The 27,545-nt window shown below is 55.5% G+C and overlaps 2 protein-coding genes across 9 annotated transcripts in view; one reads left to right on the forward strand and one right to left on the reverse strand.

The window, feature by feature from the left end:
• Positions 1-316: 316 nt before the first annotated feature.
• ARRDC5 (arrestin domain containing 5) lies at positions 317-17,155 on the reverse strand. Of its 5 annotated transcripts, none has more exons than XM_078443552.2 (3): positions 16,806-17,155; positions 10,764-10,969; positions 317-891 (listed from the first exon to the last, which is right to left on the reverse strand). In XM_078443552.2, exons 1-3 carry the CDS (start codon positions 16,960-16,962, stop codon positions 358-360), a joined length of 897 nt encoding a protein of 298 aa, XP_078299678.1. In that variant the 5' UTR covers positions 16,963-17,155; the 3' UTR covers positions 317-357. The 5 variants fall into 5 exon arrangements, with proteins under 5 accessions (XP_078299678.1, XP_078299677.1, XP_078299676.1 ...); XM_078443551.2 differs by having other exon boundaries at positions 16,794-17,155; XM_078443550.2 differs by lacking the exon at positions 16,806-17,155 and adding an exon at positions 12,925-13,276 and having other exon boundaries at positions 317-813.
• Positions 13,455-27,545, forward strand: part of UHRF1 (ubiquitin like with PHD and ring finger domains 1) — a 36,640-nt gene continuing 22,549 nt past the window's right edge. For 2 of the 4 annotated variants that reach the window (XM_078443545.2, XM_078443546.2), the window contains exons 1-3: positions 17,165-17,317; positions 25,539-25,802; positions 26,547-26,707. In XM_078443545.2, coding sequence (XP_078299671.1) covers positions 17,165-17,317; positions 25,539-25,802; positions 26,547-26,707 — 578 coding nt within the window. Of the gene's footprint in view, positions 13,540-17,164; positions 17,318-19,236; positions 19,376-25,538; positions 25,803-26,546; positions 26,708-27,545 lie in introns of those variants that run through there. The other 2 variants (XM_081791327.1, XM_078443547.2) reach the window with 2 other exon arrangements.

Consider the following 27,545-nt stretch of genomic DNA (forward strand, 5'->3'; position numbering starts at 1 on the left):
AGTAGCCCCTGTTCCCCTCCGTGGGGACAGCCCTTACGACTGCACGTCGCCGGTATGCCCAGAGGGCTGAACCACCCCGGCCGCGGACCCCAGGTCTAGGCACTGTAAGAGCCCAGCAAGGAAATGGGTCTGGAGCGCCAACCGGGGCGGGGACGACTGCCAGGTCTTGTCCCTTCCCCTGGTCTTCTCCCGGCCATCGGGGAAAGCGATACCTAAGTGGCTGCGGTGTGAGAAGGAGGTTCAGGCATGTCCCCCCCCCCCCATCCACCGTGACTCATCTGAAGCCTGTCTTACGAGGCAAAGAAAGGGCTGCTCATACCGTCCAATAAAACTTTTAATATTTAGAAGTTTGGGCGCTTAATTCTGGCACTCCTGGCTCACGGGTAACGCTGCCCCCTCCAGCGGCTGGCAGCCGGCGGTATCCACGGGCGCGCCGGTGACGATGATGGGAACCTTGGCCTTCACACAGGTCAGGGACCACGGCAGATGGACCGTGCTGACCAGCTCGTAGCGGGTGCTCATGATCTCGCCGTCCCGGGTGCTGCTGCTCACGGACAGCACCTGCGGGAGGTTGAGGGTGCTGACGATCTTGGTGGCGTCGAAGGGCGCGATCTGGGTGTTGGCCTCCTGCCGGAGCAGCTCGCTGCTGTCCTCCCGCGACCGCCGCTCCGCCTTGGGGGTGAAGCCCTCGTAGCGCACGTGGGCGTAGAGGGCGAAGACGACCGTCTTGATGCTCTTGCCGCTGTGGTTGCTGATCTCCGTGGTGAAGACAATTCCCTCCCCCGGTGCGAAGGTGTTCTTTTCCATCTGGATCTGAAGGCAGATGGTACCCTGCATGCAGCAATTGTACGAGACTTTCTTCTCAGCCTCCACGAACAGAGGGCTCTGCAACTGGGGAGGATGGGCAACCGTGAGGGGTCACGGCCACGGGACCCCCTCGCCTGCCTAACGTTCCTCCACCATAGCTCCTGCAAGCCTGGAGCCGCTGGGACTCTCCTAAGCAGGAGGCCCCGAGGTAGGATCGGGAGCCTTGGGGATTTAGCAGCCAAAAGCCTGGCATGGCCTCCCAGCTTCCTTTACTCAATTCCCTTTGCCTTTCTGACTATCAGTTTCCTCCTCTGCAAAAGAAGCCTTTGAAATCCACAAGACCCTGGTTTACCCCCACCTCCATTGCTTACTTGCTGTGTGACCCTGAGTAAGTGGCTTGACTTCTCTGGACCTTGGATTCTTTCTTTCTTCCTTCCTTCTTTCTTTTTTTTTTTTTTTTTGTTTATTTATTTTTGAGAGGGAGAGAAGACAGAGCGTGAGCAGGGGAGGAGCAGAGAGAGAGGGAGACACAGAATCGGAAGCAGGCTCCAGGTTCCGAGCTGTCAGCACAGAGCCCGACGCGGGGCTCGAACCCATGAACTGTGACAGCATGACCTGAGCTGAAGTCGGACACTTAACCGACTGAGCCACCCAGGAGCCCCACTTTGTTTCTTCTTTTAATGTTTACTTATTTTTGAGAGAGAGAGAGAGAGAGAGAGAGCACGCACATGTGAGCAGGGGAGGGGCAGACAGAGAGGGGGACAGAGGATCCCAAGCAGTCTCCGTGCTGACCGCAGAGAGCCCGATGGGGGCTCGAAGTCACAAACCGTGAGATCATGACCTGAGCTGAGGCAGGTGCTCAACCACCTGAGCCACCCAGTCGCCCCTGGTCATTGGATTTCTAGAAGACAGGAGATGTCTTGCCAGAGACCTAGGGTTTACCCAGGTAGTTCAGACTTTAGGAGAAAATATTCCGGGCTCTGAATTACGAAAAGAAAACTGTAGAGTTGAAATTATGTAACGTGTTTCAATAAGCCATTCTATCAACTTAGCTGCTGGGTTGCAGATAAAGTCACACATTATATTTACCGAGTGGCTTGGGTGACGTTTTACTTTTTATTTGTGAACAATACTCTAAAGGATTCAACGTGATGTGCGGTGGGCTTAGAATAATCGCTCTCCACTTTTGCTGGCTTCCGGTATCTTCTTGCAGAGGAACTTGATACTTTTACAAGTGTGTGTGTGTGTGTGTGTGTGTGTGTGTGTGTGTGTGTGTGTTCCCCTTCAGCATACCAAAAAGAGAGAGAGGAAAAAAATCGTGCAAAAAAACCTTGCAAACGCCCCTCCGACTCCCCATTAGTGACATCGAGTTGGTCACTTGAAGCTGGCTCTGATGGGAGTATTTTCACCAGGGAAGTTGGTAAACATTACACATCAGGGCTGCCCCCGCCCCCAGAGCCTAGCACCCCGCTGCCGCGTTCCCACAACCTGCTTCATCAGCGTTTACAAATTCTCCTGATTTGTTCCAGATCGCTGCTCATTTAAGGAATAAAATATCAGGGGGCACTTGGGTGGCTCAGTCAGTTGAGCACCTGACCCTTGATTTCGGCTCAGCTCACGATTTCACGGTTTGTGGGTTCGTGCCCCGTGTTGGGCTCCGTGCTGAGTGTGGGGCCTCCTTGGAACTCTCTCTCTCTCTCTCTCTCTCTCTCTCTCTCTCTCCTGCTTGAGTACACACTCTTTTTCTCTCAAAATAAATTAACAAACTTAAAAAAAATTTTTTTTAACGTTTATTTATGTTTGAGACAGGGAGAGACAGAGCATGAACGGGGGAGGGTCAGAGAAAGAGGGAAACACAGAATCCGAAATAGGCTCCAGGCTCTGAGCTGTCAGCACAGAGCCCGACGCGGGGCTCGAACTCATGGACCGCGAGATCATGACCTGAGCCGAAGTCGGCCGCTTAACCGACTGAACCCCCCAAGCGCCCCTAAATTAACAAACTTAAACAATAAAAAATTTAAAAATATATCAGTGTCACACAACTATGTGAATGTATTTGATACCAATGGTTAAGTGGTAAATTTTATGTATATTTTACCACAATTTAAAACAAAAAAAATGGGGCGCCTGGGTGGCTCAGTCGGTTAAGCGGCCGACTTCGGCTCAGGTCATGATCTCACGGTCCGTGGGTTCGAGCCCCGGGTCGGGCTCTGTGCGGACAGCTCGGAGCCTGGAGCCTGCTTCGGATTCTGTGTCTCCCTCTCTCTCTGCCCCTCCCCCATTCATGCTCTGTCTCTCTCTGTCTCAAAAATAAATTAACGTTAAAAAAAATTAAAAAAATAAAATAAAATAAAACAAAAAAAAATGGGGCGCCTGGGTGGCTCCGTCAGTTAAGTGTCTGACTCTTGATTTTGGCTTGGGTCCTGATCTCATGGTTCCTGAGTTCGGGCCCCGCATCGGGCTCCACACTGACAGTGTCTCTCTCAAGGTAAACAAATAAACTCCAATAAATAAAATAACAAATAAAACCAAGCTCTAGTTGAGGCCCCCATGGGCCCCTCTCCAATGCTGTCCTCCCACCCCTGGCCCTCTTCATCCTGAAATGGGGGGTTTATCATATCAGTGGATATTTATTTATTTATTTATCTTAATTTTTTAAAACATTTATTCATTTTTGAGAGAGAGAAACAGTGTGAGTGGGGGAAGGGCAGAGACAGAAAGCGCTGAAGTCGGGCACTTAACTGACCAAGCTACCCAGGCGCCCCATATCTGCAGATTAAAAAAAAAAAACTCAGACACAGAACACCCCACAAAGCAAATATGCAACTGTGAATTAATATCAAGTCAACTCGCCTGTAACCTCCCTCCAAGAAGAAGAAGGAATTTGCTAGTTTTCCCCCAAAGTCCCTCACGCTTGCCCAGGCGGCAACCCCACCTGCCAAGGGCAATACCCTGAATTTCACGGTGATCAATTTGTTGTACCTACACATTTGTTCTCCTACGACATACACGGAGGGACCTACACCAGATTATTGTCTCAGAAAAAAGTGTGTAAAGAATGACATAGCGGGGGGCGCCTGGGTGGCTCAGTCGGTTAAGCGGCCGAGTTCAGCTCAGGTCACGATCTCGCGGTCTGTGAGTTCGAGCCCCGCGTCAGGCTCTGTGCTGACCGCTCAGAGCCTGGAGCCTGTTTCGGATTCTGTGTCTCCCTCTCTCTCTGACCCTCCCCCGTTCATGCTCTGTCTCTCTCTGTCTCAAAAATAAATAAATGTTTAAAAAAAAAAAAAAAGAATCACATAGCAGGGCGCCTGGGCAGTTCAACCGGTTAAGTGCCCAGCTCTTGGTTTCAGCCCAGGTCATGATTTCACAGTTCATGAGTTCAAGGCCCGCACTGGGCTCTGCGCTGAGAGCACACAGCCTGCTTGGGATTCTCTCCCTCCCTCTCCCCTGCGTTCTCTCTTTCCCTCTCTCTCTCTCTCTCTCTCTCTGTCTCAAAAATAAATAAATAAACTTAAAAAATATTTTTTTAGAAAGAATAATGTAACAAGCACAAATGTGTCTTCTAACCAGTGGAAGAAAGGAAATGTTACTGATTTGACTGAAATTGGGTGACTTCTGGGTGCTTTGCCCCATTTTCCCCTCTCCTTCTTTTCCGGACTGGCATCTGTCATTCTCGTATGAAGTTTTCTTTTCTTTTTTTTCTTCTCTTCTCTTCTCTTCTATTTTTTTTAGGCAGGCTTCATACCCAGCACGGGGCTTGAACTCACGACCCTGAAATCAAGACCTGAGCTGATACCAAGAGTCAGATGCTCAACCAACCGAGCCACCCAGGTGCCCCTCATGTCAACTTTCATATTACGTAGAAATGCATCTGCTTGTGGGAGAAGCATACAATCCTGTTTTACATAGTTTAATGCTTTCAATAAATCAAGCTGTCCACGTTTTCCAGCAACTGGCTTTTCTAGCTCAGCATTCTGGGCTCGAGATGCATTTGTATCGACACACCTGTTGTTCTGGTTTGTTTTCACCATGGCCACTGAGCTTGTCGCAAAATAGTTTATAGTTTATTTCTTCAGGCAGCCCCCCTCTACAAGATGGATGTTTACATAGTTTCTATGTGTTAGATGTCATAAAAGGGCTAGAAGGAACATCCAGACATCCGGACGACATTTCTTCCTGGACTTAACACAGGAGAGTTGCTCTCCGCCACAAGCTGGCAAACGTTTTCCGTAAAGGAAACTGGTAACAAATATTTTAGGCTTTGCGGGCCACGTACAGTATCTGTCATATATACTTTCTTCTTCTTTTGTTTTTTAAACCATGACTCATGGTTAAATCGTAGATTTCAGGGGCGCCTGGCTGGCTCCTTTGGAAGAGCATGTCACAAGCACATAGATGTTAATATCGAGACAGAGAACACAACCTGTGTTTGCATCTACGTCTAGGTCTGTGAAAGAGAAATCGTGTCATGAACTAACACTTATCCATGGCACATGCCTGCTGGTACTTTCTGTTTCACTCGATTCTATTTACTGTATTCGTTTAAAAATGTTCGTCACAGGGGCGCCCGGGTGGCTCAGTCGGTTGAGCGTCCGACTTCAGCTCAGGTCGTGATCTCTCGGCTCATGAGTTCGAGCCCCGCCTCGGGCTCTGTGCGGACAGCTCGGAGCCTGGAGCCTGCTTCGGATTCTGTGTCTCCCTCTCGCTCTGCCCCTCCCCCGCTCACCCTCTGTCTCTGTCTCTCAAAAATAAATGAAACTGTTAAAAAATTGAAAAAAATATATATTCATTGCAACCTTCTGAATTCATTTTCCTGTTATGCTTAGTGGACTTACTTTATTCTATTATTTTGCTTCATATAAAAACAAAATTTATAAAACATTAGCTGGTCGTAACCCACCAAATTAATTTTTTTTCTGGTAAACTCTGGAGTCTACCTATTCAAAGCTATTATATTCTGTCCAACACATTGATGTTGTAAAAACAAAGCTTGTTGCAACCGACCACATTTATAGTTTCTGACCTATTTTATTCTATTCTTTAGTATATATTTGAGGGTTTTTTTTTTAATTTTTTGAGAGAGAGAGAGCAGGCAGGGGAGGGGCAGAGAGGGAAACAATCCCAAGCAGGCTCCTCGCTGTCAGTGAAGAGCGCGATGTGGGGCTCAAACTCACGAACTGTGAGATCATGACCTGAGCCGAAATCAAGAGTCAGACACTTAACCCACCGAGCCACCGAGGCGCCCTTATTCTTTCATTAAAAAAAAAACTAATTGCCACCCACCAACCATATTTTCTTCATTTCCTATTCTACTTATTCTCTGTTCTGTTTTCTTCTTCTATTTAAAACACACACACACACACACACACACACACACACACACACACACAATGTTTGCAACCCCCAAAATTGGCTTTTTTCTAATACTTTCCATTTTGGCCTTATGTATTCTTGCCTTTTATACAAATGAACTGGCATCCCATTAAATTGATTTTCCAACCCATGAATGGGCATGATCTGAGGTTTGGAAAACACTGGTCCAGATAGGATTGCTTTCCCTTGGAGACCTAGGGCTGACCCCTGACCCCAGGTGACCTCACCTCTACCCTCAGCCTCTGACCCCCTGCCTCCTCCCCCCTCTCCTCCCCCCTCTCCTCCAGGAGGCTAATTGCAGGCAGTTTTATTCTAAATCCCTCCAGTCATTCATTCGAAAATTCCTCGCATGCGTTAGAACCCTGCAGGTGTTAAGGAACTGGCTGCCCTAACTCAAGGCCAAGCCTGTAATTCTGGCCTGTGGCTGAGAGAGGGGCCAAGAAATACCAACGATGGCCCAGTGGCCTCCCACGCTAGGTCAGGCAGGGTGGCCAAAGCCCTCTGATATCCAATAATGTTGAGGGTACAAACCCCACATTGGATTTCCCGGATCTGGGAGTGTCTTAGAGCCCCACATTCCTTTGGCATAGGTGAGCCTCTGGGGGTGGGGGGTGGGGGGATTCATCCAACCAGTATTTGTTTGCATCGATTTAGTGCCAAGTTCAAGGAAAACCCGTAGCAGTTAAGACAAGCCTAGTCCCAGGGCGCCTGGCTGGCTCAGTCAGAGGAGCGTGTGCCTCTTGGGATTGTGGGTCCGAGCCCCAGGTTGGGTGTAGAGATTACTTAAATTAAAAAAAAAAAACTTAAAAAACCTAAAAAAGAAGTAAGACCAGCCCAGTCCCTGCTCTGGTTGGGGCGGGGGGGGGGGGGGGGGAAACGAACGCATAACTGGCACATTGAAAATGAACCAGGTCATTTCCGATGAGGCTGTGGTGGGATGCAAAATGGCGGGGGGTGGGGGGCAGGAGTGAAGGAGAGGTGGGGCGGGGGCTAAGCTTAGAGTCAGTGGTTAGGAAATGTCTCTGGGACAAGTTCCTTTTCCAAACGGTACTGACTCCTGGAAGAGGCAACGGGGTCCCATCTTTCAAGACTCTTAAAGGTACAAAGAGTGGAGAGGAGGTGAAGAGATCAGAGCCCTCCAGCCTGGCTAAAGGGAATGGGAAAACAGGGCAGCCACTGTGGAAAAACAGGCTGGCGGTTCCTCAAATGTTAAACAGACTCGTCATCTGACCCAGCAATGCCCCTCGAGGTATCAGGCCAAGAGAAACATGCAAAACTTTGTAGACCTGTGCAGTACCTCGACTCTATGCAGCCGAGAGGTGGAGGAGACAACCCAAGTATCCATCAGTGCAGGAATGGATACATAAAATCGGGTCCCATCGGTGCCCTGGAATATTATTCAGCCATGAAAAAGGATACATCACAGACGGAGCGGGCACAAAGGCGAGCGGGTGGGAGGGAGATAGCTGACACACAAAGGCTCCGTACCCTACGATTCCATTTTCATGGAACGTCCAGCACTGGCAAACCCAGGGAGAGAGGAAGCGGATCGATTCGTGGTTGCCAGGGGCTGGGGGAGGGGATGTGGGGAGTTTGAGGGGTGACAGCTAAGGGATGTAAGATTTCATTCTGGGGTGAATAGAACGTGCTAAAATCGACAGAGGGGCCGGCTGCACGACTTTGTGAACACACTAAAAGTCATTGACTTTGCGCACTGGAGGAGGGCGATTATAAAGTATGGGAAGTGTATCTCAATAAAGCGGTTTTGTTTCGTTTTTTTTTAAGTGGAAGGGGAAAATGTCTGCTCCTCCCCCCTCCCCAGCTCCCCTCCCAGGGGGGCCGTGGCTGTTTTGTCAGTTTCTCTGGCCTCCTTCCGGAGAGTCGTTTGCTACACCTGCAAGGAAGTACATTTCACGCTCTCACCACTGGGCAGGCAGCCGCGGGGCTCGGGGTTCTGAGCTTCGCAGCGCTCACGCCACCCCGTGACTGACACGTCCTTGTCCGGTCTTTGTTTCTCTTTAACTTTTCGGTGGAGTATACCTTGGACAGCACCCTGCCGGTTTCATTCTCCTAGCAATGAGCATTTAGGCTGATTCCAATTTTTTTTTTTTTTTGCCGCCAGAACATTGCTGTAGGAGGTCACGTCACGCGTGAAAGAATATCAGTAGGAGAAATTTCTAGAAGGGAAGTGGCTGGGACAAAGTGCATGTTCACTTTCATTTGGATAGATGCAGCTAAAGTGCCCTCTGTTGGGGTTGCGACAGTCTATTCAGTGACTACGTGGCCTCGGAACAGAGATCCGAAGGATGAGGAGGAAGGAGAGGAAGATCATATCATAGTGTTCCAGGCGGAAGGCACAGCCCGTGCAAAGGCCCTGGGGCAGGCCCAGGCCTGGAGTGTTGGCCGAACATTGAGGAGGCCCATTTGGCTGGAGCAGAGGGAGCAAAGGGGAGGGAGGGCAGAGGGGAGGGCAGGGCGGGGATGGGGCAGGTCACTCAGGGCCTTGTGGGCAGCGGGGACTTTGGCCTTTACCCTGAATGAGATGGGAGACGGGGAGGGCCGTGGGCAGAGGAAGGTCATCACCTGACTGCCTCTGGCTGCTCTGAGGGCAGACTGGGGTCAAGAATCTGCCTGTACCTGGTTGAGCCCCATCACTGCTCACTGCACCAGAGTGGTAACCTCTGCCCCGGTGCCCCAGCTCCTGCCCTCACCCTGCCCCCTCTTGTCTATCCTCCCCAAAGCAGCTGAAGGGAATGAAATGACGACCCTCTGCCCACCAGGGCTCCCACCTCCATCAGAGGTGGGCCTTGTGCCCCAGGGCCTTTGCACGGACTGCTCCCTCTGCCCGGAACCCTCTACCCCAGATGTCCACATGGCTTTCCCCCTCTTCTCTTTCAATTCTCTGCTAAAATGTCACCTCCTCAAAAAGGCCTCCCTTGACCAGTCTGGTTAAGACAGTACTGAGTAGTCAGAAAAACCCAGTATTTTCATATCCTCAAAACGCATGTGTGATAACTCCCTTTGCTGCTATGATCTTGATTTTAGATCTTCCCACTTACTGGGCACCTCCTGGGTGTGCAGACTTTGTGCTGAACACTCTGGGGTCTTCATAGGCACCCATCAAGGGAAGTAGTTTTCTTCTTCTCATTGCGCAGGTCAGGACAGTCAAGTCAAGGCTCCGGGAGCCGGGGTGTTTTGTTTTGTTCTGTTTTGTTTTTTAATATTTATTTTTGAGAGAGAGAGAGGGACAGACAGAGAGCGAGTGGGGGAGGGGTGGAGAAAGAGAGAGAGAGAGAGAGAGAGAGAGAGAGAGGGAGAATCCTAAGCAGGCTCTGCTCTGTCAGTGCAGAGCCCAAGGCAGAGCCTGAACTCACAAACATGCGTGATCGTGACCTGCGCTGAAATCAAGAGTCAGCTGCTCAACCGATTCCCCCCCCTCCCCCCCCCCGCCGGGGGGGGGGCCCCCTGGGAGGTGTTAATTGCCCAAGGCCACCCAGCTAATAGCATATCTGTCAACGGAGTCACAGGCTGGGTCTGACCCAGCACCAACATTTCCAAAGGGAAGGCCAGAGGAGGGCCATAGTTCGCTCAGGGTGACACAGGGGGCAGACAGTCAAGCGGCCTTGGGCTCAGGCCTGATCATCCCAGGGCTGGTCTACCCCTCCAAGCATCTACCCTTCCTGAGACCCTCCAGGACCATCGCAAGAGGTTGGCTGGGCCACAGGTGACTCTTGTCACACGCATAAGAATACTGGAGACGGAGGCTGGGACAAGATTCTGGGGCACATTCTCCAACCTGCGCCGGGCACTGTGGGAAGTTCGGGATTTACATGAAACATGAAATGGAGGTGGGGGGGGGGGGCGGGCTCTGGGATTCCTACCTGGATCTCGAAAACTAAAACGCCAGCCATCTGAGCCACCATGATCTGATAAGAGTCCCCAGGGAAGTCACTTGGCCCAACGTCACTCCACCCACCTTGACTTCTACCTTGACTTCTCTGCACCTGGCCCTCCAGGAACCATCTAGAAAACCTCCTTTGCTTAGCCAGACCAACATCATCACATGGCCTTTCCTTTTCCAGGCCCGGAGGCCACCCCCTTCCATGCCTCTTTTTGTGGGGGGCACCATCTCTGCTGTCTGAGGGCTCAAAGACCCTGGAGAGTCACCGAGCATCCAGGCACCTCTTCCAGCCGTGGGCCACAGGGAGGTCTCTGCTTAGTCTTGACTTGTTGCAGGGTCAAGGGCATTGGGGACCACTCGTTCTCTGTAGGGGGCGTCCAGGGCACTGGGGGGTATTGAACAGCTGCCCTGGCCCTATCTACTCGATGCCAGTAGCTCCCCTCCCCCCAGCTGTGACAGCCACAAACGTCCCTGGACACCGCCCAGTGCCCCCTGGGGAGGCAGAATTGTCCGGGTTGAGAGCCCCGGCCTTGCGCCTGCCCTGGTTTCTGATTCACCTTTTGTGAACTTGCCTTTTCCTTCTTCCTGGTGGGGGCCACCTCTGTCCCCTGCCTTCCCACCTCCCCCTGCCTCCCGTGAGCTTTGAGGACAGGTCTGACCCCTGCTCCTCTCCTACCACTACCTGCAGTGCGTTTTCTTGATGGAAGTCTGAAGTCCCTTGAATCGACAAGTACGTTCTCTTCTTCGCTAGAACGTGCTCCCGACCCATGCAGGAGGCTTGCACGAAGTAGGAGACGTGGCCAATTTTGCTGGCGAAGGTAGAAGGAAGCCTGGGAGGTAAGTTGAAATGGAAGTCAAAGGTGTGGCTGCCTGCACTTAACCAATTATCTGAAAGCAAAACACACCAATGCCATCAGAAGGTTCTAGAATCTTTGTTTTTTTTTTTTTCCTCCCCCCACTTTTTATTTATTATTTTGGCAAGGGCTTTGTCCTGGGCCTGGCCCGCCCATCCCTGAGCTAGGCTGAGCTCTGTGCTTTTAGGGCTCTGCATGGTCAACAGATCTCAGGCCTAGGCCTCAGCCGGGCTGGAGGGGGATGGCCCCGGGCGGGTGATGTGGCTGGGGTGGTCACCCCAAGCTATCCACAGGGATGTGATCACCGCTACTCTGGATCTGCAAAATTGGAGGTCCCACCCTCAGACACGCATTCATTCATTTATTCATTCATTCATTCAACAAACACGTCTTGAGCGCCTACTTGCACCCCCAGTACCGGGCACAACCCTGTGCCTAGAAGGCGCTCGATAAATGTTTGTGAAATAAATGAGTGAATCCACTGAAGGCTTGAGCTCATGCTTTGGGGGCAGGAATGCTGGGCAATCAGAAAGGCTGGCATCTGATGCTGGGGGAGGTCTGGGTGGGGACCGTTTGCTCGCAAAAAGTAACACTTATGACGCCCTTCCTGTGTGCCCCACGCTAGTCTAAGCCCTTCGTATACCATTAGGTCACTAAGTCCTCAAAACAATCTTATGAGGCAAGACTTTCTGGCTCCCATTTTCCAGATAGGTTAACTGAGACACGGAGAGGCAACACGGCTGCTGGCCAGTAAGGCCTGGCATGGGGCCGTTCCTGCCCCAGAACCTTCTTTTTCCTTTTTTTTTTTATTTATTATTTATTTTTTTTTTTTAAATTTTTTTTTTTTAACGTTTATTTATTTTTGAGACAGAGAGAGACAGAGCATGAATGGGGGAGGGTCAGAGAGAGGGAGACACAGAATTTGAAACAGGCTCCAGGCTCTGAGCTGTCAGCACAGAGCCCGACGTGGGGCTCGAACTCACGGACCATGAGATCATGACCTGAGCCGAAGTCGGCCGCTCAACCTGACTGAGCCACCCAGGCGCCCCTTCTTTTTCCTTTTTTTAATTAAAAAAATGTTTTTAATGTTTGTTTATTTTTTGAGAGAAGTAGAGTGTGAGCAGGGGAGGGGCAGAGAGAGAGAAAGAGAGAGCGAGACACAGAATCTAAAGCAGGCTCCAGGCTCTGAGCTGTCAGCGCAGAGGCCGATGCAGGGCTCGAACCCACGAACCGCAAGGTCGTGACCTGAGCTGAGCTGAAGTCGGACGCTTAACTGACCGAGCCATCCAGGCGCCCGCCCCTACCATTCTGACCCCTAGAAATCTGCACAGCTGGTGTCCCTCCCATCGCTCAGTAGTCACCTCTTTGAAGGGACCTCCGTGACCTCCCCATCTAAAACTTTTAAAATTCTAGAATGAAACTTTGTCTAGCTGAGCATTGGCCAAGAGTTGTGGAACACCCGGGAACACCCCCGTGAACACATTTTGGAAAGGACATGTAGCTCCAGGGCAGCTCAGCCTCCCTGGTGTCTGTCCAGACTTTGGATCTGAACCTCGTGGAGTCGGGGCCGAGTTATTCTTTCCCTAGAATGTCTTCCCTGCCCCTCTCTCTTTCCCGGTGGCCATAGGACTCCTTATCTTTGTCTCCTCGGAGTTCACTGCTAGAGGGAGATTTATCTGTAAAATCACAAGAAAGATTTTTTACTGGCCTCCCAAAGTGGTCACGGGGCTAAGGACAGCATTTTCCAGGGGAACTACTTTGATAGTTCATTTCGAATATCTGGGTCCTGCTCAGCTCTTCCTGTCTTGTTATTTTCGTGTTGTGAGTATCTGATGGTCATTGTTATACATAGCCTCCCTCCTGGGGAGGAACTAGGCCTCTGCCCCTGTCTGGTATCCCTGGGGGTTTGTTGATCAACTAACACATGTGTTTACTTTCCAGACCCAGCTTCCTATCATGGCTAGAGTTGGCTGCTGCCTTCGTCCTTACCCTCTACTGGGAATGTCTTCGTCTTGTGCACATAGTCGGCCTTGTTGTTGCAAATAACATCCCTGCTATAATCACGGGATGCCCCGATTTCTTCATTCCACTCCACGTAACCCCTTCCCACGAGCTCCACCTTCACTACGGGGTCCACCAGGGTGCTGTTCAGTATTAGAACCACCTGCCCTTCTATGCTGGAGCCGGCCGGGTAGACCACATCCTTGGGCAACACTAATTCGATCGACTTCACCACAGACATGGGGGGTTGGGGTGGTGGAGGAACATCCTCCCCCCTCCCCCATGACACTGAGAGTCCTGGTTCCTTTGCCGCGGCGAGGTCACCTGTCTGTGACATCATCCAGCCAGGGTTCTGGGAAGGGGCCTCCAGTGGCCAGGAGGAGAGACGAGGCTGTTGTTCGGGGGGGGGCGGGACGGCTTGGGAATTCCAAAGTCCTCACTGGTTGGGGAAACGACAACCTGACCACGTTTTCCTAGGAAATAACAAATGAATACGCAAAAACAGCCACAGACCCTAACACTCCTGCCACACTGGGAACGCCTGTCATCGTGCCAGGAGGCCAGAGGCCTGGGTGGGAAGAGTTCTCGCAACACTCCGGTAAGGTAGGCATCATGAGCTCTGCTTAGAGATGGAGAGGAACGAGGAACGAGCCCCAAGGGATGTTCTGCTCTGTCAGATGGCCCCCATGTGCGGTACGCGCGCTTCTCAGGGTTCATACGCTGGTTAGGCTCACCCGCTTCCATTGTCATTTTAATGGCTAGTTACACCAGTCAGAAAAAAAATTATGGATATGGCCAGGGTATGAAGTCTGGTGTGTCCCGAGCGAAGATGCTTAGAGTGTCGTGTGCTCCACTTTGCATGAACACCCTCTCACTCATCTGACACTTCCCTTTACACCCGTGTCTCCCCCATCGAATGGGAAAGTCCCTCCAGGGCGGGAGGAACCTTGTGCCCACCCACGTCGGCTTGGCTCCAGGCCTGGTTCAGACAAGAGGGGTGTCAGTAAAAGTTTGTCGAGCGACTTAATGACCTTCAAGAATATATGATTTTGCAAAAAAGGAGACCGAGGCCTTGTGCCCCCCTAGCGGTTTTCTTGGTGCCTGATCTGCGCGTGGGCTGATGCCTAAGTGGGAGGGCCGCTGGAGCACGAGAGGTGTCAGGAAATGTCCATTCTGCAGACTCCGGCAGGCCTCATTCATTGTCTTTGCTGTGTCTTGCTTTATTTTACACGATGTCTTCTGTAGACATGGCCGTCTTGTCTCCTAAGCGGTTTGTAAGCTCTTGGAGACGCTTGGCTAAAATCAAGGTGTTCTGGGATTCTGGGGGAGACTCTTGCCATATTCCTTGCCTGATGACCTCATCATTCCAACCTCTCCTTCCCCGGTCACTTCTCCTCTGACTTGGCCCTTCTGCCACTCTCTTTCACTTATTAGGACCCTTGCGATGATTTGGGGCCAGCCTGCTCAATCTAGGATAATCTCCCTCACCTAAAGACCTTTAATGTAACTTAATCTGCAAACTTCCTTTTGGCATGGAAGCTACCGTATTCACAGGCTCCAGGGATATCTTTGTGGGGGACATGATTCTGTCTGCCACCTGGGGACATAACAGCAGAAGGGACTCTGCTCACTGGCTTCCCATGTCGCTCAAGACACGAAGACCAAAGTCCTCCTGGTGGCCCTTGAGGCCCCAGGTGACACCTCTCTGACCTCATCCCCTCTCTGCCCAGCTACGCTGGCCTCTTGGCTACGCTCCCCCCCACATTTCTAAGCCTTTTCCCGCCTCTGAGCTTGGCCATGCCTCCTCGACCCATCTGTCCTTGGTTTCTATCTCAGATCGCAGCTCAAATGTCATCTGTTCAGAGAGGCCACCTCTCCACCTCAACTGGAATGTCCTCCCTGCCCACTCCCACATGCCTCTCCAGCCACTGTCCTGGCTTTGCTGCAAATAGAATCTGAAATGATTAGCTTGCTTTATTTATTTATTTATTTATTTGTTGCCTGTCTCTCCAGACAAGAATTTACCCGTCTGGAGACCACCAACGGGGGTCGGCCTTGCCCATTGTTGGGCCCCCCAGCTCTGAACACCGTGTCCAGGCGCTTTGTAGGTGCCCAGCATGGGTCACTGTGTGCCCGCCAAGACTGGCCAGAGCAGAGCAAGCAGGGCGGAGGGGGCAGGGCAGTCCTGCCCGCCTGGACAGCCGGAGAAGGCGGGAAAACGAGGCGGGAAAACCCAGCAAACAAGCCCTGCGGGTGGGGAGCTCCAGCAGGCCCTGACGCCAGGAAATAGAGCTTGGGGCGATCAGGCTGGCCATCGGGGTGCAGGCGGTCTCCAGAGGGGCCCCAACATCCCACTGCGGTGTTTAAACACTGATTCCGGCCTTCCTTGCCCTACTGTCAGCGAGTGCCCGTGCCCGGGGAGACGGGCTGTGGGAAAGGAATTAAAAGGTCAGGGGGTCTTTACCCGGGGTCCCTCCCTAGGGCCCCCGAGGGACGCACGTAGTTAGGGGGGCCCAGCTCCCGCCACCGGGCCGGGTTGCACACTGGGCGCGCCCAGCAGAGCGCGCAGGGCTGGGCGGGGCCGTGGCCGGCTGGGCGGAGTGGGGCTGGATCGGGGAGGGGGCGCCCCCCACCCCCTTTCTCGCTTCCCGCCACTGCAGCGGCCAATCACCAGGCAGGCGCCCGCCCCTGGCGCGGCCTCCCGCGGCCCCGCAACTCCCAAACGCCGAGTTTTCGCGGGAAAAAAAATCAGAGCAGCTGGCAGCGCGGCGGGCAGTGGTGGCCGTCCAGGGCGCTCCGGGTTACAGGCAGGTCGGCGCGGGGTCCGGGGCCACACACGCGTCTCCATCGCCATCCCCAGCCGGGCCAGGCGCGCAAGCAGGAGAGCGGATCGGGGCGGCCGGAGAGGTGAGCCTCCGGACGGATCGGGGTGCCAGCCCGGGCCGGGGGGTGGGGGGAAGGGCTCGGTGCACCGGGCGCGGAGACTTTGGAAAACTTTCCCGAGCGGCCCGGGGACGTGCGGCCAGCACGGGCGCACGCGTGCCCCGCGGCGTGGCTGCTGTGCACGCCGTCTCGGGCTCTGCCCCCGCCCCGCCGGCCCTCGGGAGTCGTCCTTGGCAGCCCGGGCGCTGCCCGGGGCGAGGGGAACGTCCCCAGAGCCCCGCGGGGGTCGCGCCCGCTGGGTGGGGGAGGGCCTGGTGAGCCGCAGGGGAGGATGTCAGGCTCCGCGCCTGCGCGCGGGGCGCCCCGCGATTCAATTGTCGCGCCCGAGCCCGATTTCGCGCGCCCTTAGTTCCCCGGGCGCGCCTGGGCCAATGGGGAGCGAGCGGGGCGGGGCAGCCGGGCGCGGCGGAGCCAATGAGCGAGGCGGCTCAAGTGAAGGGGGGCGGGACTTGGCGCGCGGGGCCCCTCGGCCGGTCCCGGCGGTGGGGGTGGGCGTGGGCTAGTTGGCGTGGCCCGAGCGGACGGGCGGGAGAATAAGAGAGGCTCCGAGTCCGTGGGTCGGAGTGCCGGGAGCGCGAGACTGCCGGCGGGGCCGCGGTGGGGCCGAGGTGAGTCGCGCGGCGCGCGCGGGGGCGGCCGGGACGGGGCGGCCGGTTGCCATGGCCACCGCGGGGCCGGCCGCGTCGCGCGCACGCGCGCGGGGGGGGGGGCGCGCGCGCCAGGGGTCGGGGGCTCGGGGGTTTGGGCGTGGGGGGGATCGTCCCCCTTGGGTCACACTTAGTTGAGTTACTGGGACTTCTGAAGTTCCAACCCGCGCCGGACTTTTGGGTTTTCCCCTTGCGTCAGTATTAATTCAGAGAATGAATGAATGAATGAATGAACGAACGAACGAACGAAGAAATAAACGAACGAACCTGGCCCCTCACCGTTCGGCCGTGTCCTCCTTCCTCCTCTGGACATGATTGTCTTCCCTCTGTGAAAGGCGGAGTGGGTTGGAGTGAGTGGTCCGAGACGCCGATTGCCTTCCCCTAATTGACTCTCCCTCCTCGCCTCTCCGCCCTTGCTGGTCATTAATGCATTCATTCCTTCACTTCTTCTGCCGGGCCCTGGTCAGCTGTGGCTAGTTCGGGGGCTCACGCGCCGGGAGGGCGTTCGAGGAGTTTCCTAGTGTCCTCAGGGTGGACAAAGGCCAAGGTGACCTGAGAATGGCACGGTCTGGCGGTGGCAGCAGCAACGGAACTGACCTAGGGGTCCCGCTCTCTCCCCCTCAGCACCAGCAGACGCCATGTGGATCCAGGTTCGCACCATGGACGGCAAGGTGGCCCACACCGTGGACTCTCTGTCCAGGCTGACCAAGGTGGAGGAGCTGAGGAGGAAGATCCAGGGGCTGTTCCGCGTGGAGCCAGGCCTGCAGAGGCTTTTCTACAGGGGCAAGCAGGTAAACCCGCCCCGCCGGCTGCCGCCCGCCCAGCACCTTTGTTCTTGCCTGGTCCAGGCGTAGTACATATACTCTCCCCGCCCCTCGTCCGGTCCCGCTTCACGTCTCCACAGAAACCTCAAATGCCTGAGCCAGGAACAAAGGCTCCACTCGCAGATCGACAGACCGGGCAGGAAGCTGGCACTCCAGTCCGTAGCGTTTGGGCTTTTAACTCTGCCTGCCCGGTTTTTTGAAGCTCCCCTCCCAACGATTTCTAGAGAAAGAAGTTGGAGGTGGCCAATGGGGGACGCGTGAATTTCGAGGAAGAGCCTCGAATCGCTTACTCAGACACTGGGATGGAAGGGAGCAGGTTTTTTCTTTGAAACACACGCTGCTGGCCCACGGCCTGTACCTGTTTAGAGTTTGACCCCACAGAATCTGTTTTCTGGAAATTTGGATCAGCTTGTTCAGAGTCCGGAGATGGCGGTTGCTCGCCAGGAATTTCCGCCGCTCTGGGCCCGCTGTGCCGAGCGAGCGGGACGTTGTGCTTTCCACGGGTCTGCGGGCCCCGCTTTTCCGTCTCTTTTCTTCTCGCTCTCTCCCTGGGCCCCTGGTGGCGTTTAAAATGGCCACCTTTGCTTTCCCAGCTGCCCACACTTGGGACGCTTTCTCCAGGGGCGGCAGGGGGGTTTCCGTTTTTGTCGCTATCTCTGGGGAGATGGCACGTCCCGTGAGTGGGATTTCCCTGGGCGTGGGATAAGCTAGCACGCCAGCAAGCGCCAGTCCCGTCTGCAGGGGCCATCCCAGAGTTGGGTGCGCGGTAGGGACAGCCGTGTAGCGACTGTACCGGATTAAAAGTCTTCAGTCGGGGTGCGCGTGCCTGACTTTGTTGTCGCGTTTGAAGTGGGTACTGCCGCCATCTGGTGTCTCGATTGAGAAATCAACAGTGCGCCTGGCCCGCCAGGAGTTTCAGGGGCTGGGAGGATCCAGCGTGCTTAACACGAAATGAGACCAGATGACTAATTTCTTGGGCTGGTGGTGCCCTTGGGAGACCCTTCACCTCCTTCCTGCGACAGGCAGGATGACTTCAATGTCCTAAGAACCTGAGTGAGCCCGCCCTGCCTGGGGAGGGGAAGCCGGTCCCGCGAACTGGGGGCTTTGACTGTTCGGTCGCCTGCGACTTCGAAAAAAGGCAGGGCTGTGAGTAACCTCTGCCGAGGTGCTGTCTTCCGCCTCCAACAACGGCTCATTTCTGTGGCATCCAGGCTGACTTCTATTAGCCACTCAGTCTCTTCGTGGAGCGGAGTTTCTGAGAACCTCCGAAACAGGTCACAGTGTAATTCAGAGGTGGGCTGGATCCTGTCCTCTCAAGTTTGAATGGCTGTGAGCTTCTCCCAGGTGGCGCATGTCACAGTTGTTACATTTCAAACCTGCAGAAAAGTCACAAGAGCCATGAACACCTAAGCACCCACCCCTGGGCCTTCCCACGGATGCTTCTCTGCATTTGCGTCTCCGTATTCGCGTCATTGCAGTTTGCTCTGCCCTCCTCTCTGTCCGCCAAGCCGCTGTATGTTTTGGAACTCATTTGAAACTAAGTTGCAGACGCTAGTTCACGCTCTCTCTAAATAGTTGAGCTCGCCCGTCATTAGAGTTCAGTATCAGTTTGTGTGTGGTTGTGTGTGTGTGTGTGTGTGTGTGTTTTTTAAGGTGGCATTTGTACATAGTGAGATAGACGCACCAAAAGCAGACGGACCCTTTGCAGTTTTGACAAATGTCTACGCCCATGTAATCAAACCCCCATCACCCTTCATTCGTAATGTGATATCTGATCCACACAGAAGTCCTTACAACTCCTGTGTAAGTTATAAAGCGGGATGCTAACACGAACACCTGCGGGCGTTAGACACGTATGTTGTACCTTTAATTTTCAGGATGTCAGCGATGAGAGACGGGCCCCACTCGGCAGCTTTGTGAGGGAATGTGTCGTCACTTCTGGCTTCCGGATAAGGAAGCCGAGCCTGGAGCGTGATGCAACTTCCCCAAGGATGCAGGGCGAGGCCCTGGCCTGGCTGCCGGGAGGTGTGGACAGCGACGGGGTGGGGGGGGTGGGGAGGACGGGGACAAAGGCCTATATAGCAGCACCTCAGTGAGTCAAGTCTGCAAACAGACCAAGCTAACAGGTGATAGAAAGCCGCACAGTTTCCAGTGGGGGCAAGAGTGCTGTTTTCACAGAATGTTCTAGAGTCTTTGTAATCCTTCCTCGCACCCCCCCCCCCAAAAAAAGAAACATGTAGTAGTCCAAGGGCTGCAGTGAGGTTGATTGAGTCGATAAAGCAGAACCTAGCTGAGTCTTTCTCCAGGATATGGGAGGGTTTCGTGGCCGGGTTGTTTAGGCTGAATAGGTTGGCGGTTATGTCGCTTGATTGGCGGAAATGCAAGAAGGCGGAATGGGGGCAGGGACTCGGGCGGCAGGCCCAGCCTGGGCAAGGGCGAGAGGCATCTGGCGCCCTTTTTTTTTTTTTTTTTTTTTTTTGGCTGCCCATGAAAATGACAATGGCTGTCCTTCGTGGTGACTTGAGCTCAGGTGCAGTGCTGTGCTCTTCACATAATCTCCCCACGTTCCCTGCCCAAGGAAGTGGCTGTCGTGCGGCCTGGTGAGAAAGCAGGGTGGTCATGGCCAGGTCCGGCCGGTTAGGGGTAAAGGTGCAACGAATCCGTGGGCTCTGGGTTTCTTGGCCTTGCTGACGCCGGCGGGGGGGTGGGGGGGGGCCTGCTCGTTCCCTGCATTTGCCGCCACTTGGGAAGTACTGATTTAGTAGATAATTTACTTTAGGAAAACAGCTAAATCGGCCTCGCGGGCCTCAAAAGCTGTGCTAAGGACAGTCTGAAGGATCAGTCTGAGTGGCGCCCTGAGAACGGCCTTGCGAGGGTCATTCGTGTCCCCGCACCCCACCAGCTCAAATTGGCTCTTCCTGAACGCTGTCCCCGATTTCCTGAAGGGCAGAGTCGCTGTCCCCGATTTCCTGAAGGGCAGAGTCCCTTCAGGCTGTTCGAGGCAGGGTCCCCCCCCTCCCCCCAGCTCCCAGCTGGAGGGCATTCCCGCTAAGCCGGGTCAGCAAACCCCTTATGTAAATATTTGTCCCTGTGAGGACTGCTCACCCCTGCCCTTGGAGATAGTATGCAAATGAATGGGCGTGTCTCAGGAGGAGCCCAATAAAACTTTATTTACAAAAACAGGTGCAGGCTAGACTGTCACACTGGCTGTAGCCTGCCAGTTACACCCCTTCCCGCCTCCATTCGGGGTCCAGGGTTCCTGTCGGGAACAGCATTGCCGCGGAATGTACTAGAACAGGTCCCCTAGGACACCGTGTTGCAGAGAGGTTTTCCCGGGCAGGGGTGCGCAAACTGTGTGGTCTCAGGAGTCCCTTGGACCCTGTTGAAGGCCCCACGGAGCTACTGGTGATGAGGAGGGGTCGTGCGTGGCCTTGAGGTGCTCACCTGCTGTCCTTGCTCTCCCCGCTGAACCGGGGAGCCCTGTCCCCTCTGCCGCATCTGGGCTCCGGCTTCACGTGTTTTCTTCTCTCCCATCTCTGTCCGTGTGTCCTGTCCGCATGTCGGGTTGCTGCAGAGCCTGGAGGCCAAGCAGGGCAGGTGAGGGGCCAGGGCTGCGCCCCCGGGAAGGGCTGCAGAGCAGTTTCCTGCTTCCTCCCTCTCCCAGCTCACCCACAGGCCCTGTCAGTGCTCCCTTCCCTCCTCCAGCTGTGGGTCCCTCCCTCCTGGTGTGAGGCTCAAGGCCCACGGTAAGCCCCTTCTGGCGTCTGTCGCCCCCACGTCTCGCTGAAATGGCTGCTCCGAGCAGACTGAAGAACCACATCTTGTCAACCCTGGGGCGTGTATTTCCTGGCCTCTCGTGCCTCTGGGCAGCACCCTGCACCCTGAAGAGTAGCCCTCGAGATTGTCACGAGGGGGCAGAGAGTGGGCAGCAGTGGTAGGCGTGGCAAGTTTTTAATCCCGGTTTCCAACGGGAACCAGCGTGTTTAGATGTCAAATCGTGTACGTGTTTATTTCGCCCTCGCACGGCATGCGCGGCCGAAAATTCCAAATGTCCAGGAGGCATACTTGGACTGAAAAAGAAAGACGGGGGGCCTGGGTGGCTTGGCTGGGTGTCCGAGTCTTGTTGGCTTAGGTCCTGCTCTCACGGTTGTGGGATCGAGCCCCAAGTTAGGCTCTGTGCTGTCAGTGTGGAGCCTGCTTGAGATTCTCTCTCTCTCCCTCTCAGCCTCTTTGTCCTGCTTGCTTTTGCTCTCTGTCCCTCCAAAAAAAGAGAGACAGACAGACAGACAGACATAAATACTGTGGGTACTTTTGCCTAGACCTGAATTGTCACTTATGGAGTTATCGGCCCCAAACCACGTATACATGTTCCAGAATAGGCAGTTCGAGGGATTTTTCAGCGCAGAGTTTGGTTCTACGAGATGTTAACTTCAAGTTTAATTTTAACGTTAGGACTGCTACCATGAGGTGCAGATCACCTGTCGTTCGGCTTTTGTACTTTTTATTCATGCCATTAGCCTCCGCTGGAACTTTAGGATCCCCCTTTTTTTTTCTTTTTTTCAGATTTTATTTTTAAGTAATCTCTATATCCAGCGTGGGGCTCAAACTCACAACCCTGAGATCAAGAGTCACACGCTCCACCCACTGAGCTGGCCAGAGGCTCTGGAATTTTAGGATCTTGAAAACGAATCCAAACGTGGAATGTTCCAGCACCTGATGCCGAACACGTTGTCATGAGGCAGGCCTGGGCCCAGCCTCTCTGCCCCATGGTTCCTGAACAGAACGTTTGTGCACAGCTTTGGGCAGGCAAGGTGGAGGGAGAGGGGCACACAACACATACCTTCTCTTACAGCAAATAATTGTGCAAGCTTCCTGCGGACTGCGGGGGCCCTGCTGGAAGGTTCCAGAAGTGGCCTCAGGAAGCAGCCAGACCGGCTTGTGAATTATGCGCTTTGCCACCTCCCGCCCGCAGCCTGAATGCCCCTTTCCCTGTCCTATTTGTGCCTCTGTGTCCTTGCTCCTGCACGGTCAGGGCTTCCTGACCTCTTGTGGACCCTAGGGGCCCGGTTGTGCTCTCCCTGGTTCCAGCTCTCTCCCACCGGCTCTCCCTTGTCCGGAGCCCAGCATGAGGCTTGATCTCATGGCTGTGAGGACATGACCTGGATCTTAGGTTCTCTGCACCATTAAAAGGAAGGTTCAGAGATTTCTAGTACACCCCGCCTCCCACGTACACCCCCCCCCCCCCCCAGCTGTTGGCATCCCCGCTAGGGTGGCATGGCTGTTACGTTCAACGCACGGGTGACGTTAGGGTTCTTTCCTGGCGTGCGTTCTGCGGGTTTGGACACGTGTGGCGATACGTACCCGCCACTGTGGATCGGAGGGGCCTCGCTGCCCTGAAACTGAACTTGGTGCCACGCCTGCTCAGTCCCTCCTCCCCCAGCCCCTGCTGTCTCCGTGGCTTTGCCTTTTCCACAGTGTCCCAGAGCTGGAATCATACAGTACCTGCCTTTCTTGGACTCCTTTTCTCCCTTAAAAAAAACCCACAAATGATTAAATGACAGCTTTATTGAGATGTGATTCACATACCACACCTTTCACCCCCTAAAGTGCACAGTCTGGTGCTTTTGACTCTGTTTTCACAGCATGGTGCGTCCATCACCACAGTCAAGGTTAGAACGTTCCATCACCCCAGACAGAAGCCCCATCCTTGGGGTGACTGGGTGGCTCCGTCGGTTAGGCATTCGACTTCCGCTCAGGTCATGATCTCACGGTTTGTGGGTTCGAGCCCCGCGTCGGGCTCTGTGCTGATAGTTCAGAGCCTGGAGCCTGCTTCGGATTCTGTCTCCCTCTCTCTGCCCCTCCCCCCCTCATTCTCGTTCTTTCTCTCAAAAATAAAAAACCTCCAAAAAAAAAAAAAAGCAGCCCCATCCCTACTAGCTGTCACTCCCTCCCCCCTCCCCTGGCACCCAGGAGTCCCCTTCCTGTCCCTGGAGGAGCCTGTTCTGGGCTCACACCCCGTGTGGACTCTCGTGTCTGGTTCCCTCTCTGAGCATCAGGTGTTCAGGGTCTGTCCGCGTGGCAGCGGGTGTGGGCGCCTCGCTCCTGCTCAGGCCGAGTGACGTGTTCGTGCACGGCAGATGCGTTGTGTGTGTATCCCCCCCTCCCCCCCCCCACCCCCGGTTGATGGACGCTGGGTTGTTTCCGCCCTTAGGCTGCTGTGAGCCTGGCTGCTGTGCATATGGGTGTGCGGGTTGACCAGTCTGGTCTCTTCCTTCCCATCTGTGTCCCCTCTACCCATTGTCCTGTGCTGGCCCTGTGATGGAGGGCCGGCATCATGTCTCCCCGACCCTGGCCTTCCCGTGGCACGTGGGCAGGGCTGGGCACATCGGAGGCTGCACCCTCGTGCCAGGTGAACAGGTGGGGGGGACGGGGGAGCGGGGTCGCGGAATTCCCTGTGGCCGTAGGCGAGCGTTAATGTGTTCAGGTGCATTCTTCCGGGGGAGCGGGGTGATCAGTCGTCAGATTCTCCGGCCCGTGACCAGTAAAGAAAAGACTAGCAGCCAGTGCAGCAGAGGCTTTGGACCCTGAGCCGCGCTTTGGTGTGAAACATTGCCCGCCGCCTGGCCTTGGAACCACCACTTCCGGTATATCGGGAAGGAAGGAAAGTCGATTCGTATCTGCTGTCCTTTCTCTTCTTCTTCTTTAGGACACTGCCTCTGAACCAGCGAGTTCTGCCCTCAGGGGACGGTGGGCGGTGTCTAGGGACGTCTGTGGTTGGCAGGGAGCGTGTGGGGTCGGGACTGCCGCTCCCCCGTGGTGCCCAGGAGGGTCCTGCAGGGAACAGTCCGGCCCCATGTGTCCGCAGTGCAGAAACCTGCCTTGGGGCATCGGGATAGACCTAGATGCACCGAGGGTCCTTGCTGGGAGCTGGTGGAGCGCCCCGGGACAGTTTCTAGCAAAAGACAACTCCTTGGCCTTTTGAGCCACCGGGATGCGGCTCAGAAGGTAAAACTCCTTCACGCGCCCTTGCCAGGACGCGCCCAGGGTGGCCCACGGGAGTTGGCTGGCAGGGAGGGTTTGCTAGCAGGGACTCCGGTGGGCAGAGGGGCCGAGCGAGAGCCAGAGCCTCCAAAGGGACTGGTGACTGTTGGGTGTGTGCATCGGTGCATCTAGGACGGGGGGACACGGGGGCTGGGTCGCTCCCTGTTGTGGGGGCCTCCCCGGCCCCGCCCGCTCATGCTGGGAGCACCCCGGTTGTGACGACCGAAACGATCCCAGGTCTCGTCGAGTGTCCCCTGGGGACAGGATCACCCTGAGCGAGACCCCCTTGGTTAGGGGCTTCCATTCACCCCCAGGAGTCTCTGCGTTCTGTAACATCCTGACCTTCTGATGTCCTGGGACGCTGCACACATTTAAATACACACGCCAAGTGGAGGGAGAGAGGGGGTGACTCGCAGACACCGGGGCTCACCCTGCTTTGGACCGTGTGACCCTGCAGGGAGTGGCTGTGCTGCCCAGTGTGGGCAGGGACTGCGCTCCCATTTTTTCCCCTAAGTAACTAGCGCGGAGTTTCTCTGCCTTCACACCATAGACATTTTTGAGCCAGGGAACCTCACCCAGCGTTCCCTGGAGGGCAGAATCGCCCTCTGTTTAGAACCGGTGATAAAGTGATAAAAGTTACGAAAGACAGAATATTAAGAAAACCTCCCCGGGGCTCCTGGGTGGCTCAGGCGGTTAACCGTCCGACTCGTGATTTCAGCTCAGGGCGTGATCTCACGGTTCGTGAGTTCGAGCCCCGCGTTGGGCTCTGCGCTGATGGTCCAGAGCCTGCTTGGGAGTCTCTCTCTCTCCTCTCTCCCTGCCTCTCTCCGGCTCCCTCTCTCATAATAAATAAACGTTCAGAAAAAAAGAAAACCTCTCCTGACATGGGAGGTTATGCTGTGTGTTCACAGAACGTTTGCCGTATGACACAGGGAATATCTTTGGAGGCGTAAGGGCCCCGAGGGAAGGGGTGACAGCGTGCACCCCCCGGGAGTTGATAGGTCGTGTCATCCCGTAATCTCAGCCAGATCCTGGCCTCCACGAGGGCAGGTGTGGTACTGTGCTCGTGGCGGAGTCCTGCCTGGCACCCGGAGGGCGAGGGCAGGTGTCTGGCGGGCCAGTGACCTTGGCCTCGGTGTCTCTGCAGATGGAGGACGGCCACACTCTCTTCGACTATGACGTCCGCCTGAACGACACCATCCAGCTCCTGGTCCGCCAAAGCTTGGTGCTCCCCCCCAGCAGCAGCAAGGAGAAGGACTCTGAACTGTCAGATACCGATTCTGGCTGCTGCCTGGGCCAGAGCGAGTCGGACAAGTCCTCCAACAGCGGCGAGGCGGCCTCGGAGGCAGACGGGAAGGCGGGCTTAGCGGATGAAGACGCGTGGGACGAGACGGAGCTGGGTCTGTACAAGGTGGGTCTCGAGCAGGAGGTTTGGGGCTGAGTGTGCTCCCCGCCCCCCGCCCGGCCAGTCTCTCCGCCCCCAGGCCGCCGGGCTGCCTGCCCCCCTGCCCCTCCATCGTCCCTGGCTTCCCAGGTGCCCACCTGCGGTCCCAGGAGGGCGGGCAGGCTGCTCATTCCCTGGGCGGGGCCCCCGGTCCTGCCGGGAAAATCGCCAGCGGGTGGGCTCCTGGAGCATCCCTGTGGGAACAGAATATTCCAGCATTCCCTTGTGATCCTGCGTGGTGAGTGTTGTGTCCGGGTTGTGCGGGGGTCTTCTGTGCCCTTCCCGGGGGCCGTGAAACCCCTGAATTCGCTGTCACCCTTGAGGTCAGCCAGCGTCACATAAAGATCTGGGTTCCCAGCTTATCTCGAGAGACGGGCGTTCTGGCCTCCCCGGGGCTGCAGAGCAGAGGCGATTCTGCCCCCAGGGGACACTTGGCGACACCTGGGGACGTCTGTGGCTGTCCCCGCTCCGGGTGCTCCTGGCATCGACGGGCGGGGGGCCGGGGATGCTGCTCAGTCCCCGACAGCACCTGGGACTCCCCCGCCCGGAGGGCGACCGGGCCCCAATGTCGGTGGTGCCGCAGCCAAGGAATCCTGTTGTGGGCACTTGGGTCTGATCCCGGTCCCGAAGTCCCGGGTGCCCGAGAGCCCGCGGCGTCTGTGGTCAGCGTTGCCGATCGGACCAGTGTCCTCGGTTTCTCGCCCCTGGCAGGTCAACGAGTATGTGGATGCTCGGGACACGAACATGGGGGCGTGGTTCGAGGCACAGGTTGTCAGGGTGACCAGGAAGGTACCTTCCCAAGACGAGCCCTGCAGCTCTACCTCCAGTGTGACGCCCGAAGACGACATCATTTACCACGTCAAATATGACGAGTGAGTGGCACCGAGGGTGGCTGGGCCGGGGCGTTGGCTCCGTGTACGTGGGGCCTGGAGGTTGGCACCGCCCACGCCAGCAAACCACACAGGAGGCCACCCCTCGAGGAGCCACGTCTCGGGGACCCACAGCCAGGCGGACCCCCTCCTCCTCGGGTCATCTAGTTGGAAAGGTGCCCCGCCCACCCCGCTTCCTGTTTTATTCTGTTCATGCCTTGTGTCGCCACTGCATGAACTGGCTCCCGAGTCTCTCGTCTGTCCCTCACTGGAGTGCACAAGTACTTAGTGAGCGCTTACTGTGTGCGAGGCACGGGGAGTCCCCGTCTGTCACGGAGAGGACCTCGGATGTGCTCCTCGGGTGTCTTGAGTGGCCGTCACAAGACCGCACAGGCTGGACGGCTACATGTCACAGTTCTGGAGGCTGCAGATCCCAGATCACGGGGCTGGCAGGGTCTTCCTGGCTTTTGGTTGGCCGCCTTCCCACTGTGTCCTCAGGCGGCCGGTCCTTTGTGGGGCCAAGAGAGAGCCCTGGTGTCTCCTTCTCGAAGGACTCCAGTCCCGTCAGACTAGAGCCCCACCTTTATGACCTCTCTTAACGCTGCTCCCCCCACTGGAGACCCCATCTCCACGTGCAGTCACATCAGGGCTTAGGGCTCCGACCTGGGGACTTTGGGGGACATGTCTCCTTCCGTAACAGAGGGCGTGCGTACCTCCCCAGGGAGTTTACATTCCGGGGGGGGTGTAGGGGCCCCATCGGCTTCCCTGCCGGTTTCTGGCACATCCTCCCTTCACTCTGCAAAATTCACTGGAAGAGTTGGATGAAGGAGTCCGTCCCTGC

This window comes from Panthera onca, chromosome A2 (assembly GCF_046562875.1).
Source record: "Panthera onca isolate mPanOnc1 chromosome A2, mPanOnc1 haplotype 2, whole genome shotgun sequence".
NCBI lineage: Eukaryota > Metazoa > Chordata > Mammalia > Carnivora > Felidae > Panthera > Panthera onca.